Source organism: Emydura macquarii, unplaced genomic scaffold (genome assembly GCF_026122565.2).
Source record: "Emydura macquarii macquarii isolate MOO-44397 ecotype Brisbane River unplaced genomic scaffold, CSIRO-AGI_Emac_v2 contig_2890, whole genome shotgun sequence".
Classification (NCBI taxonomy): domain Eukaryota; kingdom Metazoa; phylum Chordata; order Testudines; family Chelidae; genus Emydura; species Emydura macquarii.
The window spans coordinates 1,907,189-1,923,325 of record NW_027133027.1 but is presented as its reverse complement, the minus strand read 5'-3'; the positions used below and the strand labels follow the sequence as shown (position 1 = coordinate 1,923,325).

Genomic DNA, 16,137 nt, shown 5'->3' with positions numbered 1-16,137 from the left:
GGTGTCATTCTTCAGTATAATTCAAGGGTGGCAATCTGGCTGGCTAAAGCACTCTTACAGAATAGCTGGGGGTAATTTACATGCTGGAGGCTCTGAGAGAGGAGGCCAGTAGTGGTTGCTCTCACAGCGAAGCAGTGTAAAAGGCACCCCAGGCTGCAGAATTAAGAGTATACAGCTGTCCAGCAGTTCAGATTGTACCCTGGGGAATGTCACAGGGACATGTTTTATTAAAAGCTTATCTTTCATCGGGACTTTTATGTCATTCTTTATTGATCGGGGTGTGGAATGGGTTGGTGAGGTGGGGAAGCCGTGAACTGTTTCAGCTGCTTTCATCCCTGTCCTGAATGAAGATTTGAGGAGGTTGGCTGAAAGAGTACCACTTTCGCTGACTTCTGTAATGGGGAGGTGTGAGAGGGCACAACAGAGCTGAGACTAGCCTGTGCAATTGGCTCATAGAGGTCTATTTCTTTGGCTGCTCTTTTGCTGTGCTTGCACAGTCTCTTCTCGTCACAGGCCAAGGAGATCCATAACTTCTTTCCTGCTCCTGGCAGGAGTGTGTCTAATAGCTCTCGCTATGGAGCCGCCACGGTTAGATGCTCACTGAAGTGGGCTAGTAGGTATGCTCATTAAGATGGGCAATTAGGAAAAGGCATTTCAAAAACATGCAGAGGATTTTAAAGGGGGAGATGTGTAGTAGAGTTCCAAACTGTGACTAGAGCAACCACTGATGCAGGGATAGGGGCATTGTGGGACAGCTGCTGGAGGACTGTTAGGGTCAATACGTGATGCAAAGTCTACTCTCGCACTGTATCAACAGAAGTAGGTGGACCATGTTTTGCATCTTTCAAGAAGGTGGTGGTGGTGTGTTGCTATAATGGGATGGTTAGATTAGTGGGGGAGAGATGTACAACTAGCTCGAAACAGGTCGACTTTGGTCAATCTATTTTTGCATCCTTGCCGGACACTTAAGTAAAGACGCGCACACACATTTTCTAAACATACATCATTTTCTTATATAAAATTGATACTTTGCAGGGTAGTTGTACCATGAATAAGTCTTAAAGTGACCATGAAAAGTAAGTAAAGATCTGTTGGCTGCCTGAATCTAGCTGAAAAGTTTAAAACTTTGTACATCAACGGAAAATCTTGGTTTTGTAGGTGCTGCTTACAACCCGTCTGGAGGATATATCCCTTCGTTTCATAAAAAAGAAGTTGGATCAGCTGGACAAAGGATACAACTAGCTCCTCTTGGTGCATCAGCATCAGGTAAGAAACATCTCCATAATCCTATCACGTACTGCACCATAAGCAATGGGAAGGATGTTCAACTCCCATAATTTCCAAGGGGGTTATACATTGTATTGAGGCATATATGAAAGGAATTGTTGAATTTTATCATGAAGTATTTATATATTTAGCAATTTAAGACCAGTACAAGGTATTCACTGCATATAGTTGTTAACTCATCTCATCTGCAATAGGCATCACATTCTGGGCACCTTATTACCAGAAAAATATAGACAAGCTGGAGGGAGTTGAGAGAAGATCAATAAAAATTATCAGGAACAGATTTGTGAGACATAATTTAAGGCCTAATCCACAGTCCAATGAAATCAACCAAAAGACCCCCATTAACTTCAGTGGGAGCTGTATCAGGCTCTAAAAGAACTAAAGGGGAATAACTTAGTTAAAAGGGCTCTAGCAAGCTGACAGTAGCTATCTGAAAACCTTGTCTGTTGGCTTGTTATGTTCCTGCTAAAAATACAAAGTATATTTTGCTGACTCACTATTGCAGGTGGCTGGTTACCCCATCCAGCTATAAGGGTCATGGGAGTAACTCTTCAACGTACATCTACACTACACACCACTGGTGTTGTCATGTAGGGTACATGTAGCGACATGCCGCAGTGAAAAGCAGGCTGCATCCACACTGCAGTGTGTAGCTACACACATGCGTGAAAAGCTGTGTCAGGAGGGAGGCAGAAGGACACTACATTGCTAAAAATAGCAGTGTAGATGGGAGAAGCTGTGCTTTGGCTTGTAGAGAGCCATGTAGGGCACATACCCACAGAGTTCAGTCATGTTTTTATTCACCTAAGCCATTTCTCATCATCTACACTGTTTATACCCATGCTGGGGTGCACGCAGTGTATATATTCTACATGCTACTGAAAGGGGTGTTCAGTATAGATATAGCTAGAGAGAGAGAGAAGATCTAGGATGTGGGCTGGTCAGACCTGAGGTAGAAACTCTAGGAGCAGCAACACCTGGGGAACAGATTTGAGCTGTACTTCATTATCGTGTTGTTCATTTCTTTGTTAATAAAGTCAAACACCAAGGATGAGTTTTGATTCACCAGTGTGTGGACGTTGGTCTGTAACAGGTCGGAAAAGTTAGCTACTCACAGGAGAACATATGGTTACACATTTTTGAAAGTTGTGAATGCCATGAATGGAAAGAGATCAGTTAGGGTGATATTAAGAAATGGAAGATTTATTTTAAATATCAAGAAGAAAAACGTAGACCTGAAGAACAGGTCTGTGGAACTGAAAAGCTTATCCTTTTCACCAACAGAAGTTGGTTCGTTAAGACACTGTCTCACTTATATCTTAGGAGCAACACTGCAACAACATTGCTCAAAAAAAACCACCCCAAAACCTACACTTTGGCAGATTAATTAGCCTGTGGATTAGTCTCCCTAAAGAAGTAGAGGAAACCCATTGCTTGGGACATTTAAAACTGAACTGAACAAAATCCTAATAATACATACTGTAGGTGACAGTACTTTGTTGGCAGAGAGATGATGGTAATGAACTGGATGTCCTAACAATTCTTTTCACTCCCTAACTTCTCTGGTTAGAATGCTGCTTATTTTGTAGCAAATTACTTTCTTCTCCGTATAACATACGCTTCTGTTCTTGTTGCTTCCTTTTATTTTCTAAAAATATTGTGCTGTCATCTATTTTTCATGTCATCATTTATTCTGCCTCTCATCTCTTTTTATCATCAGTGACATTAAAAAAGTAAAGAAAAAGTTATAGCTAAGCTAAAATTAACCACCAAAAAGATGTTAAAATGAACATTTCATAAGGAAATATTTCAAGGGTGCGTCTTCCAAAAAATTCAATTTTCTTAAAACTAAAAGAGGTGAAGAAACTCTACATGGTGAAGATTAGAGATCCAGAAATGCCCTCTTGTTGGTGGGTTTGCAGGCCCATGAAAGGTGTGGGACGTGGTTGTCTTCCCACCTAGCTGAGCTCTATAAATGTTATAGTCTGGCCGCCATTCTGGTCAATCTTGCTTTAGGGTCCATACAAGTGGTGAGTGGGTATGTTCTGTATCTCAAGACTATACAGTTTAAGAATCTGCTGGATGAGACATTGTCACTAGTGAGCAGTTTTGAAATATCAACATTCATCCCACCTGGCCACTTCCCCCATCCCATAATCAGTAAGAGTTTGCATGATTTGGGTCATATGAAATCAAGGCAGAAGAGTTCTAATACATGAAATGCACATGTTTAACATTTGCAAATCAGTCAATAATACATATTAAATAATGGGGTATATGAGGAGGAGGGTTGAGGTATAGCACAGGCCTCAATTTTCATTTGATACAGTGACCATACTTTTTTTAATGTGGAAAACGTTCAAGAAATTTCAAATATATTCAACAAAATTATAATTAGAATAATAACTTTAACCAAATACTTAATTCTAGAATCATTATAAATGATTACTAGTGTTCTTTCTCATTCAGACTACAGCTGAGTGTCCTAATATGAGTAATACAGATCACTTACTTGTCATCACTATTTTCATTAATGACTGTGCAGTTGATTCTTATGAAGTTGTCTAGTTGACACCTCTGTCTTCAGCTGCTTCTTTTGGTTAGATTTAGCCTTGGCAATCCTCATCGCACCAGTCAGTGAACACTGACACTAGTACACAAGCCAACTCATGACAAAACATTCTTGGTGCGAATCTTTTGTTAACTTCCTCATACACCTATTACTTTTGAATAGATAAGGTTAGTATCAAATGACCGACCTGTGCATTCCTTTTTGTCAGTTCCAGTATCTCTCGTATATTTGGTATTGTGCTATAGAACCCTGTGAGCCAAATAAGTTAAAATTCTTGGATTTGATGAATTTCAGTTGTATGTGCATTGTCTGCATTGACTGATGGTGGTACCACTCTGCTACGGACAACGTTTATTATTGCCACTGGGTGCTTAGTGGGGGATCAATGCACAGCTCTAGCTTCTTTCTAATTCCTTCTCTGCCTACTGTATCTGCATCAATCTTTGATATCATTTCTTCTTTGTGGATCTCTTGTGTTTGGGCCTCATTGGTGTTATTAATGTTTGTAATATCTTCCAGCCAGCCAGCTGCATATGTGGAGGGTAAGAGCCCAAGTCTTAAGAGTCTCTAGCTTCAGGATGATCCTAATGAATGCCACCGTTGCTGTGGCCATACCATCATGAAAGTGGTTCAATGTACATGTTGTTCCGTATTCCTAAAACAGGGTGGATTAATTGCTCACCCTTCATGAACTGCTATGAAATATTACCTGGCATGGATTTCATGGATCACAGATAATACAGCCCAGACAATGTATAATTGGCATATTCAGCTTCAAAGAAGTAAGATAGCATCTGTTTCACAGCTTCTACAGGCAGTGGTCTGTCTCCTTCTCTCCTCTTACATATATCATCAGAAAGACTGGTCACGACATCTAGGCACAATTTTGTTGTTCTGCTCTTGCCAGTTAAGTCTTTCAACACCACCATTCGGCCCTAAGTAGGTTTTAATACATTTTTCTTCTCAGCATTTCCTCTGCATCTGTTCAGAGTTCCCTGACATGCTGGGGTAATTTTTTTTCCACTTAGCATCTTTGCCACCCCTCTGAATGCTGCACCTATGATGTCAGCAAGCCCACTCTCTGCCAGAAAAGTTCTGATGGAGCCTACAAACCTCATAAACATATGCATGCTCTCAAGGCAAAGCACCACATTAAAGAACTGATCAGGATATACCCACGATATTCAGGACAATTCTATATAGTTGTGGGTCACATATAAACATAGTGAAGCCCTGTCCAGTTTTTGCTGCTAGTCTCTATGAGCTTCTGTCAAGACTGTCATCATGTCTGGCTCAGGTGCTGTTGTGTCAATAAGGGGCATGCATACAGCCTTGGTTTTTGGCTTGAAAGCATGTCCTTGCTGTCAGCAAAGCTAGGTATTGTATCCATTGAATTCTGAACAACCTTCAGGAGTAAGTATATCTTTGAGAAAACCAAAGTCAGGTTCTTGCTCTCCTCACTGTGCTAATTCTATAAGTAAGCACCTTTAAGGGTAACAATGGTTTTTTGCTGCATCTGTGAGCATGTCTGGCTTCTTTGGACCACTGTAATGCTCAAGGTGTAAATCAACCATGTCTGGCTTCTTGATGTGTTTGGTGGTTTTCTGTATGCTCTGGTTTTGCCAGGAGAAGTGCCTTGTGTCTTGGTTCAGGTGGAGGGGGGGCATACTAGCAAGTTATACTGCTACCGCTAATAGACACTAATACAGAAATAACATATGTACCTTCTAGCTAATCATGTTCCAAAACAAAATATTAGTGTGAAGTTTAAAAAAAAAAAAAAAAAAAGTTCAATGAAAGTAGTTTCATTGCCACCTGGTTTTGTGAATCAGGAGAGGGGTAGTAATAAGTGCTCATATTTCAAAATGATCAACAGTGACAAGTTGTTGTCAGACAGTTTCTTTGAATTTAGGGTCATAAAATTCAGAATCCACAAACAATGTGTGGACACTAAAACCAAGTACTGTCAAAACCTTGCATTTGGCTCCTGGACTGTAGGTCATATATTCAAAGGGCCAGCCCTCATACATGACTACTTGGCCACTTGCCATCAGAATTCAATTTGAAGCCATGTTGCCACTAACCTCCTCTCTGAGGAGGTGAGTGGGGAGGGATAGAAGGCACAGAGCAGTAGTTAATGCTGAAAGGAACAACATTAACTCCAATAGAATTCACAATGGAAATCGCACTTGTTTGCTAGAGGAAGATATGTCCCTGTCCCCGTTTCACTTCTTTGGGGTGGCCTTCTCTAAATGCATGGACTATGTAGGGCAGTTGAAACTTGATGTTGAAAGGTACGGGGAGCAAGTGAAGTGATTCTAATGTGAGAAGAGTGACTCGGCTGTAGCAGCAGGAAAAATAGATTTTGTCTGCATCATATTGGATAGATAGAATGAACAGAATTAGGAAGGCCAGAGAGTAGGCTACAGTAGTGCAGATGAGAGCGCACCAAGCCATGAAACAATTTTTAGCAGTAGGAATGAAAGCATATCTGAGGAATGCCATAGAGGAAGAAATGTAGAGATATGGCAAGCACCTGGCAGGGAAGAGAAAAGGAGAGGGAAGAACGACAAATACCCTCAAAGTTGTGAGTTTGAGTGATCTAGAGGAAAGAGTTGATAATAGTGAAAAAGAAAGGGAATTGGATTAGCAATGAACTTGTTCTGTTTTAGCCATGTTAAGCTTGAGGAAGTGGCAAGACATCCAGAAGGATGTATCAGAAATACATTGAGAGGGAAGTCTGGACAGAGAGGGAGAGTGATTACGGGTGCAGAGTTGGATTTGAAAGAGCTGATATGAGGGATCATAGGAGCTAATGAAGTCACCTGGATCCATATGTTAGGGTGAAAAAATAGGAAGACCAATGACAAAGCTTGAGAACATCAACAGGAGGATAGGAAAGAAGAAGAAGAGAGAGAATCCAGCAACAGTAATACTGTAGGAGCTCTCAGCTAAGGAGAAGGAAAACCAAGGAAGTAGAATCACAGAAATACAAAGTGAGAGGGTCTCCTGGAGAAATGGGTGTTTCAGCAGAGGCCATTTTGACTCTTGACAAATCTTACCAGCACTCAATAAAAAAGTTTACATTTTCAAACAAGTTAAGAAACTAAATTGTCATACAAGTAAACACCCATTTTCAGTGACATCAGTATCCATAGTACAGATGTGTGAATGTACACTGTAAGATCTCATTTTGGACTCAGTTTAAATCTCAACATATTTTAATTGCAAAAAAAAATTTAAAAAGTGCTTGTCAGATGAAAGTTGTCAGTAAGACACATCGTAATATATTTGCCTCCCTTGTATCCATGTAAACTAAGACACTTTGGGAAACTTGCTTTAGACTTGATTGGAACCATATATAGCCATTACTGCCTAGTTTAATAGATCTTTTATTGTACAAGCGCAGAAACCGGTATTTCAAGATCAGTCGCATTGAACAGTCATCTACTGAGAACTGCACAGAGTTATTAGCACCTTTCAGTTCCATGAGTCAGAAAGCGTTAAGCTTTAGATCTTTTTTCCTCTAAAATGATGAGATATGTTGCTTCTATTCCCCACTGCTTCTGACTTTTTGTTTCTTTCAGATTATTCTTGGAAAACGAAAGCTGCTCGTGCTCAGTTACCAGGCCCTACTTACAATCCAGCAGCAAAAAACATGAATATCCTGACCCGCCCTCCACCAGTTCAGCCAGTACATGGAAGAACAGACTGGGTGGCCAAATATGGAGGACATCGATAAAATGCAGTCTCATGGTGCACTTACTGAGTTAGATACATTCAGTCATTCTATACTGGGAAATCTGAAATGCATCTTTCCTTTAATTTCTTTTAAGACTATGCAACAGTAGAAAGACTGCAAATCTTGTATTTTATTTCTTCTGCAGGTAATAAAATACATTTTACATAGCAATATTGTTCAAAACACTGGCTAAAAGGTAGGATTTTATGAAGATTGTATAAAGCATCTTGCCAAAATTGAGTATTTGAACTACTAATAGACAAAGTACATTTTATTAGAAAACTTTCTGTAGACCTAATTGCTGCCTCATATACCCTTAAAATTGCTTGACTTTAATTTATCCTATATGAGTAATGCTGTATTGGTGAGCTGTGAGTTCATATACATAAGCAAGTGATAGGGACAAGTTGGAGTAACACCAGGCATCTGAACGGATGCTGCTTCCTTGTGTAAGTTCCTTACTATGAAGTTGAACAATGAAAACACAGATATTGTTCTGAGGAGAAAAATATGCTGTGTTGCTAGTTAAATAAAGGTTCCAGAACTGAGCTAGATGTGTTTAGGGTTAGTCTGTGCAACCATTCCTATGCCACTGTACAACTGTGCACACTGGTGAGCACTTACTCCTATAAGTAGTTCATGGAACTACTTGTGTGTAAGTACTGACCAACAAGAGAAAGGATTGCACTATTTAGCCCTAAATGGTGTAGTGATGGGAGTTTGAGAACACAACTTACCAGGTAGGGAATGTTACAGTCATGGGGCTAGGGACCCTCAGACTTAAAAAGAAATTTAAAAAAATTAAAAAATCTGCTATGATAATTAAGCTATATGCATATTAGGCCACAATTCTGCAGATTTACATCCCGTGCTGCCCAACTGAAATCCTAATGAGGTTACAAAGAATAAAAGTTATTGCAGTATATTTTGCTTATTGACTCTTTGGCTAATTCACCAAAATACTAGCTAACTGGTTAGTTAACTCCCATTGAACTATAGTGTCTTTTCTTAGTGACCATAAAATCAAACTACAGAATTCCCCACTACTTACAAAAATTCACCAAACTACGTTAAGACTGGAAATGAGACTGTTAATGGAAGAGAATTTTTAAGATTGCTTCCCTTTTTGGAGTAGGGATCCAACTCCTGGTTTTTAACACATATACAAACTCCACTGATGCCAATAGTAGTTATTAAATAGTCCCAAGGTCTATAAACTTGTCCGTCAACACACTTCTACTTCTAATAGCTTTATGTCTTAATATTCTATAACAAGGGCTTTATACCTTCCAATAAGTTGTTGTGTGGCTTTTTTTTAATGTCATCCTGGGATGTGAGCTGTTAAAACCTACATTTAAAGTAGAAATTGTAGACTTAATAGCTACATTAAACCTGCCATTTTAAAGTCCAAAATGAGTATGTACTGTTGTTTTTTAAAGGTATAAAACTGTTACAGATTGATCTAAGTACTGTAAAGAGTATTTTATATAGATTTTATTAGTGTATAAAAATTTAAGTTCTTGTTGTAGACTGAATTTGCCATAATCCAGTGGTTTTATAATTTACAGGTGCTCAATTTAATCAGAGGCAGACTAGCCCTAAAAAAGTCAGCTATTTTGCTATGAAAACTGCACCCTAAGTGTAGCTAAATAAAATGTCACCATAGAATACTGCAAAAGTTGTTAATATCTATAGTGTGATGTAGGAATTACTACAGAAGACTTCAATCCTACATTGTGTTTTTCTTTACTGGTTTGTCAGTCCTTCAAAACTAATCTACCTTGCATTATTTAAAGGCAGTTTTTAATACTAATACTTTTAATACTGTTTAATTACTGGTTATGTTACTAAAGGACAGACAGATTTTTCAAAACAGGCCTGGTTCATTAGTGCATTGTGAATTGGAAAGCACGGGCTTCATAATAAAGATCATTTCTCAGGAGTACAAGATAGCGATACAGTCTTTATTTCTTTATTGTTTTTTAAATAGTTAAGTCAAAGAACCATATAATAAATGGGCTGGGCCTATAACTCAGCCTATGTCTACACTGCTGAGCAAAGTTGATTTATTTTAGATTGACTTTCACCCGCTGAATTTTACAAGTCGTAGGAGCATGATCACACCACGCTCATTGCAGCGGGGTGTTGCGTTTCCACTAGCCATGCTTGTGTTGACAGACAAAGCAGTGCACAGTGAGTAGCTATCCCACAGTGCAACTAGATGCAGAGGCTTTTGGGAATGTTGTTTTCCTCCCATGATGCAGCATGCACCCTCATCCTCCATTCTTGTCCCAAACAAACGGATAAACGCTTTTTTGTGCTGTTTCTCTAAACCCTTCAGTCTGTGCCACGCGCACACTGTTGCTGGAGAGGCATGGAGCCCGTTCAGCTCTGCACCATCATTGTGAGTGTCACAAACACCTCACAACTTATCTTGCAGTACTTTCAAAACTGAGACAGGAGCTGCAGCGCAGAAAATTGCAATATTACTGAGGCTGCCCTGCTACAAGCCATAGAGTTAAACATCCCTGTTTGCTGCAAGCTGTCATGCACCATCTTCAGTCGGTGGAGCGCCAGTTCTGGGAAACAAGCACTGACTGGTGGGATCGCATTGTTATGAAGGTGTGGGATGATGATCAATGGCAGCAGAACTTTCATATGCAAAAGGCCACTTTCCTTGAACTTTGCGCAGAGCTGTCCCCAGTCCTGAAGCACGTGAATACTTGCTTGAGACTTGCTCTGACAGTGGAGAAACAAGGGCCATTGCTCTGTGGAAGCTGGCAACCCCAGACTGGTACCGGTCAGTTGGGAATCAATTTGGAGTCGGTAAATCCACCGTGGGAGCTGCTGTGATGCAAGTGTGCAGGACCATCAATAGACTTCTGCTAAGAAGGGTAGTGACTTTGGGAAACGAGCAGGACATAGTGGACAGGTTTGCCGCAATAGATGACATGCATATCCCTATCTTAGCACCCAACCACTTTGCCACAGAGTAAATAAACCAGAAGCGATACTTCTCAATGGTGTTACAGGTCCTTGTGGATCACACAGGAGACATTTCACCGACATCAATGTGGAGTGGTCTGGAAAGGTGTATGACACACACATCTTTAGGAACTCGGGTCTGTTTAAAAAGATGCAGGCAGGCACTTTCTTCCCTGACCACAAAAAAATAAATATTGGCGATGTTGAAATGCCAATAGTGATCCTGTGGGATCCTGGCTATCCCTTGCTCCCCTGGCTAATGAAGCCCTACACTGGGCACCTGAACAGCGAGAAGGAGCATTTCAATAACAGGCTCAGCAAGTGTGGAATGGTGGCGGAATGTTCATGCCACTTAAAGGCAAGATGGTGCAGCTTGCTCACTAGGTTAGACCTCAGTGAACACAACATCCCAGCTGTTATCTCTGCCTGCTGTGTGCTCCATAATGTTTTTGAAACAAAGGGGGAAAGTTCCCCCAGGGTTGGGTCGTGGAGGCTGATAGACTGGCTGCTAATTTTGAGCAGCCAGGTTCCAGTGCTATGCTAAGAGCCAACCATGGAACACTGCGCTTCAGGGTAGCATTGAAAACCCATTTTTGGAATGAACAGCAGTAATGTACATCTCTGTCAGTACTGTGCCTTCCCTTCCCTTCCCTTCCCATGCCCCACCCTCACACCATTGGCCCACTCCCCTACTTTCCCCGCTGACAATCCCCAAGCTCTCCGTGAATAAAGATAAATGTTTTTTAAAGCAGTAAAGTTTTATTGATGATCAGTTATGGGGAGGAAGATAATTTAACATTCTCATAAGGCTGCTTGGGCAGCCAGTGCAAAGTGACTGTGCAAACAGCAAATCATGCACATTCCTAGTTCTTAAAGGGGCCGTCATCTTTCTGCTTGCTTCCACCAGCATGGAGTGCAGCATGCACTGCACCCTGCTTAACCTCCTCCTACAGCATTTGAGGGCGGGTGCTGGGAAACAGCTTGTTGGCTGAACATTTTGCAGGGGCTGCAGAGGGAGTCTGTCCTGCTGCCGCTCTTCCTGGAGCTCTACCAGATGCCTCAGCATGTCAGACTGATCCTTCATACTACGCAATGCACGCTCCTTCTCTTGTGCTGATTTTCTGTGTTCTATGTCCATGGTTAGTTTTTCTGACAAGGACATCCTCCAGGCTCTGAGCTCTGTCAGCAGCTGTGGAGGTGTTCATTAGTTCGTTGAACATGTCATCCCTTTTTTCTGCTTCCTAATCTGGGAAAGGCGCTCTGCAGGAGTGGAAGATGGGGTGTTGGCCAAAGTGTCCACCCTAAGACAAGCAAAGCACAAAGTTGCCATTGTTAGCTGACCCCATGGAGTAAAAGAAATGGTGCAGTAATTTCCCCAATCCACACATAATCAAGGAGAAAGATCATTGGGCTCCCCTTTACCGTCCCAAAGACCGCTTTGAGAGGAGTTGATCAAAAGGGATTGGAGGAGGATGTGGGTGAAGTGTTGCTGGAGGAAAAAAAAGAAAGGGGGCACTAGTTCCCGGACCCATAATGCTCATGGCCAACAATATCATGGCTAGGAATTGTCTGTGTAGGCGACCATGGACACCATGCATGGCAGGGGAATAACACACAGTGACTGTATTGGTCGGGTACTGTAAACTTGCACCATCTTCCCTAGATGACCATGTGTGATATCAGTCTCTTGAGGGTAATGAAGGCAGAAAGGGATAATTTTCTGCAAGCATCGGGTACAGGCCTGGCCCTTATGCTGCTATGCTGTGTTCTGCAATGATGCCTGCTCATTTAATAGCAGAGTGGCGGGGAAAAGTGTCCTACTGTGGTGGAAGAAATAAGGCTGCCCTCCCCAGAAACCTTCTGCAAAGGGTTGCAGAGTACTTATATGAAAGTTTCCTGGAGATATCCACAGAGGATTCTCAGAGCATCCCTGTACACATAAATAGTCTGTTCAGGGGGTAACCCTCTACCAAAGTTTACCAACCCCCCAGAAAGCCCATCCCCACAAAAACACATGCTTGTTTTTCCCCAAAAATAAGAAGCTGGGCTGGGGACATGAGCACAGAAATGCGATTGGCTATACACACTCACCAGATGTGCCTTCCCTGATAGCCCACTCTGTAACGTCCTGTTCTCAGCTGTTCTGCTATGGGGTAACGAACAGGTCCTGGCTCTCTGGGAGAATGGATACCCTGCTGTCCTGCCCCCTGTTCTCCTCATCCTCCTCCTCCTCGTCCACAGAGTCCTTTTCATTCATCCTGGACTGGGATTCTTCAGAGGTATCAATGCTGTGCAGCGGCACAGTGGTGGGGTCACTGCTCCTCATAAAAATGGCACGTCTTCAGTGATGAGCCAGAATGTCTGTTTGTCTCCCTAGTTTTCTGATATGCCTGCCTCAGCCCTTTGATTTTAGCGTGGCACTGCTGCACATCCCTGTTGTGGCCCTTCTCTACCATACCACACGATATCTTCCCATATCGTCTAAATTTCTTTTTCTGGCTTGGAGCTGAGTCAGAACAGACTCTTCGCCCCACAGGCTGATGAGATCCAAGACTTCAGGTCGACTGCAGCCTGGAGCGCGTTTGGGGCATGAAGCTGCCATGAGCAGTTCAGCTGCAAAGCTCTCTCCACGTTGACAAAAAAAAAGGAAATGGGAATTCAAAATTTCCCAGGGCTTGAGGGGAGGATCCATTTCCTGTTTATGTGGCCACGGTGCAGCAGAGTGCGAATGTCCAGAGCGGTCACAACAGAACATTATGGGATACCTCCCAAAGGTCAATGACATCGATTTACGTTGCTCTCTGCCTATACTGATGCTCGTTCGACCCATAGGATTCGACTTCAGCGCTACACCACTTGCGGAGGTGGTTTTATTAAGTCGAATTTTACCATGATTTAAGTCTGTGGACCTGACATGCCAGTGGAGACCCATACTTTAGGTGGTCAATGTAAGCCACGTTACATTGACTTCCATTATCGGTGTAGACCAGGCCTAAGAAAAGTAACTTGGGGCAAGAGATTGTGGAAGAACTGAAATAACTGTTGTCATAAAAATACATGCCATCTGTTGCTCTTATTGGATTACAGCATATTACAGCCCTACAAATGAAATTGACAGCTCATCTGGTCAAATCCTCATAACCCAAACATGATGAAGCCTTGAATGTATTGAACTGTTAAAGCATGGGTGTCCTCTAAATCATGAAAAATTGTTTTTAAAAAATGTGAATGTAAACTCCACAAAAATGCTCAATTTTTTTTTTTTTTTTTAAAAGATGCCCAATATTTTCTCCACTTACTAAAGTTGGGTTGCTGTTGCTTCTCCTGAACATGGAATGAACTGCTACTTGCAGCAGTTTGGAATTGAAACTGTCTCCTAGCTTTTACTAGGTGTGAAAATGCAACCACAGCAAGAGATAAATAGTTCTTTTTCAGTTTTGTAGCACAATTGAGAGGCAATGTTTAACGAAAGCTACTGGACAAAATTTTAAAAGTTAGATCATAGCCACACATTGTAATCAATCAATCAGATTACCATTTCCCCCTCCCCTCTAATTTCATTCAGACACAATTGCAGCTAATGTCTTGGATTACTGGAGCTAGGTTGGTTCTTTATACCATTCGAAAGCTACTATATAGCAGTGATCTTTCACTTACCACATGTGTGTTTATATGTTTCCATTTTACTTCCATTCCAGCCAGCTGGTCTGTCCAAGAGCAACTCACAGGCAGACAATCTGCCCAATAGCTAAAGAGGAGTCCTAAATGCTGCTGTATGTTGTCTTCTGTTAACCCTTCAGGGCTAGATTCACAAAGAAGCTTAGACATGGTGATGATGGTGAATATTGCCATGCCTAACGTCTAGGTGCTCAGATAATCCTGGGAGACATAAAGCCTCAGTTAGACACCTTAGAATTTGGATTCACAAAAAGCCAGAACACTAGGCGGCTCCCACTGGGTGAGGGTGCTTAGCCCCCATCTGAGATAGGCACCTAAGTCAAGGCTGTAGGGAGGCCCCTGCTTCTGCCTGGGATTCTCAGTATTGAACCTTCTTTTGGGGTTAGGTGCCTATACCATTTTTTTTTTTTTTTGCAAGAAGCTTTTGGGGGACGGGGAAAGGAGGCTCTCCTTTATAATTTATAGCCAAGTGGTTAGGGTACTCACCAAAGAGGTGGGAGCCCCCTGGTTCAAGTCCCCCCTGCATCTCAAAGGGATGAGGGATTTTACCACCTTTGATGTGAGCACCTCACTTACTGAGCTATGGAATATTTTGATGGGGTGGCTTAAGTCTCTCTTATTGAAGCTGATCCACGGTGGATAAAAAAAAGAAATTGTTGGAGCAGGAGGATGGATCCTGGATGTCCCAACTCCCAGTTAAGTGTTCTAACTATCAGGCTACAGAGTCATTCATATTGGCTTGCCCTCTGTGCCATAATGGTGAAGCTGTTGCATGGTGCATAAATAATGAAATAATCATTGGGTCAGAGACAGCAAGCAAGAATGACTCTATAGCCTGGTGGTTAGAGTACTCACATGGGAGACTTGGGATCCTGGCTCTAAATCACCACTTCATTTAATTTCATAAGTGCAAAAAAAAAAAAAAAAAAAAAAAATCATCCACCTTTAAAGCAATATACGCCTATCCTTCAAACATTGTCAGATTAGGCATGTTGGATACATACTTGAAAGATACAATATCAAAGTGAAATATACAGCATTTGTCAGCAAGACTGCCAGGCTATTGCATGCATTATTTTCCATTATTATTTAACAGTACAGTAGCACCTACAGGCTCTGATCCTAAAGAGGGGCTCTTCTGTGGTATGCCCTCTAACAAGTACTAAAAGAGAGTGCCTGTCCAAGCAATCTTATGTTGTAGATCTATGGCAGAATGAAATACAAATGGGGATGAAATGGAAAGATGAGGTAACAGTCCAATGAGCACATTGTACATAGTGAATAGTAGTAATGTGTTGGTAGCTTCTCTGCTCCCAGCTACACCTTTTGTCTTAAAGATATAGACTGCCCAAAATTGGGGAGTAGGGATTTCAAAATGAGGGATGTACTGTGAGAAAGTGAGATCTCAATCCTGTAGCTGACTGTGTTTTGATGCCCCCTTGCACCCTTGTGCAGTCAATTGCAAGATCAGAGCCTGTGTTTATATTATACCCCAGCCTCTTCCTACACAATGTACTGAAAATGTCAAGACAAATGCCAATTTTAAAGAAAAATAACCCCACCATTTGGGGGAAAAGCCCCACAAATACCAGGGTATGATATTTGATGCAAAAATAGTTGTGTCCTTTCTGCTTGTTTTATGTCATATTTTCAGGCTTCCTACATCTCACGTCATGTGATTATGAACAATTATGGCTCAAGAAGCTTCTCCATCATCTGCAATCCAAGTCATCCAATCATTAATAGACAGTTGAAAGAAAACAAGATAAGTTAATTGAAGTTAAATTAAAAAAAAAAGTGCCCCAAAAACACAAGCGCAAGAAGAAAATTGAAGTGATTTGGTTTTATTGAACCTGTTCTTAAAATAGTA

General features: G+C 41.5%; 1 protein-coding gene across 3 annotated transcripts in view; it reads left to right on the top strand.

The window, feature by feature from the left end:
* MAK (male germ cell associated kinase) overlaps positions 1 to 8,279 on the top strand; it is a 45,971-nt gene extending 37,692 nt beyond the window's left edge. For all 3 annotated transcript variants that reach the window (XM_067568364.1, XM_067568365.1, XM_067568363.1), the window contains 2 exons: positions 1,159 to 1,266; positions 7,450 to 8,279. In XM_067568364.1, coding sequence (XP_067424465.1) covers positions 1,159 to 1,266; positions 7,450 to 7,604 — 263 coding nt within the window. In that variant the 3' untranslated portion in view covers positions 7,605 to 8,279. The remainder of the gene's footprint in view (positions 1 to 1,158; positions 1,267 to 7,449) is intronic.
* Positions 8,280 to 16,137: the final 7,858 nt, after the last annotated feature.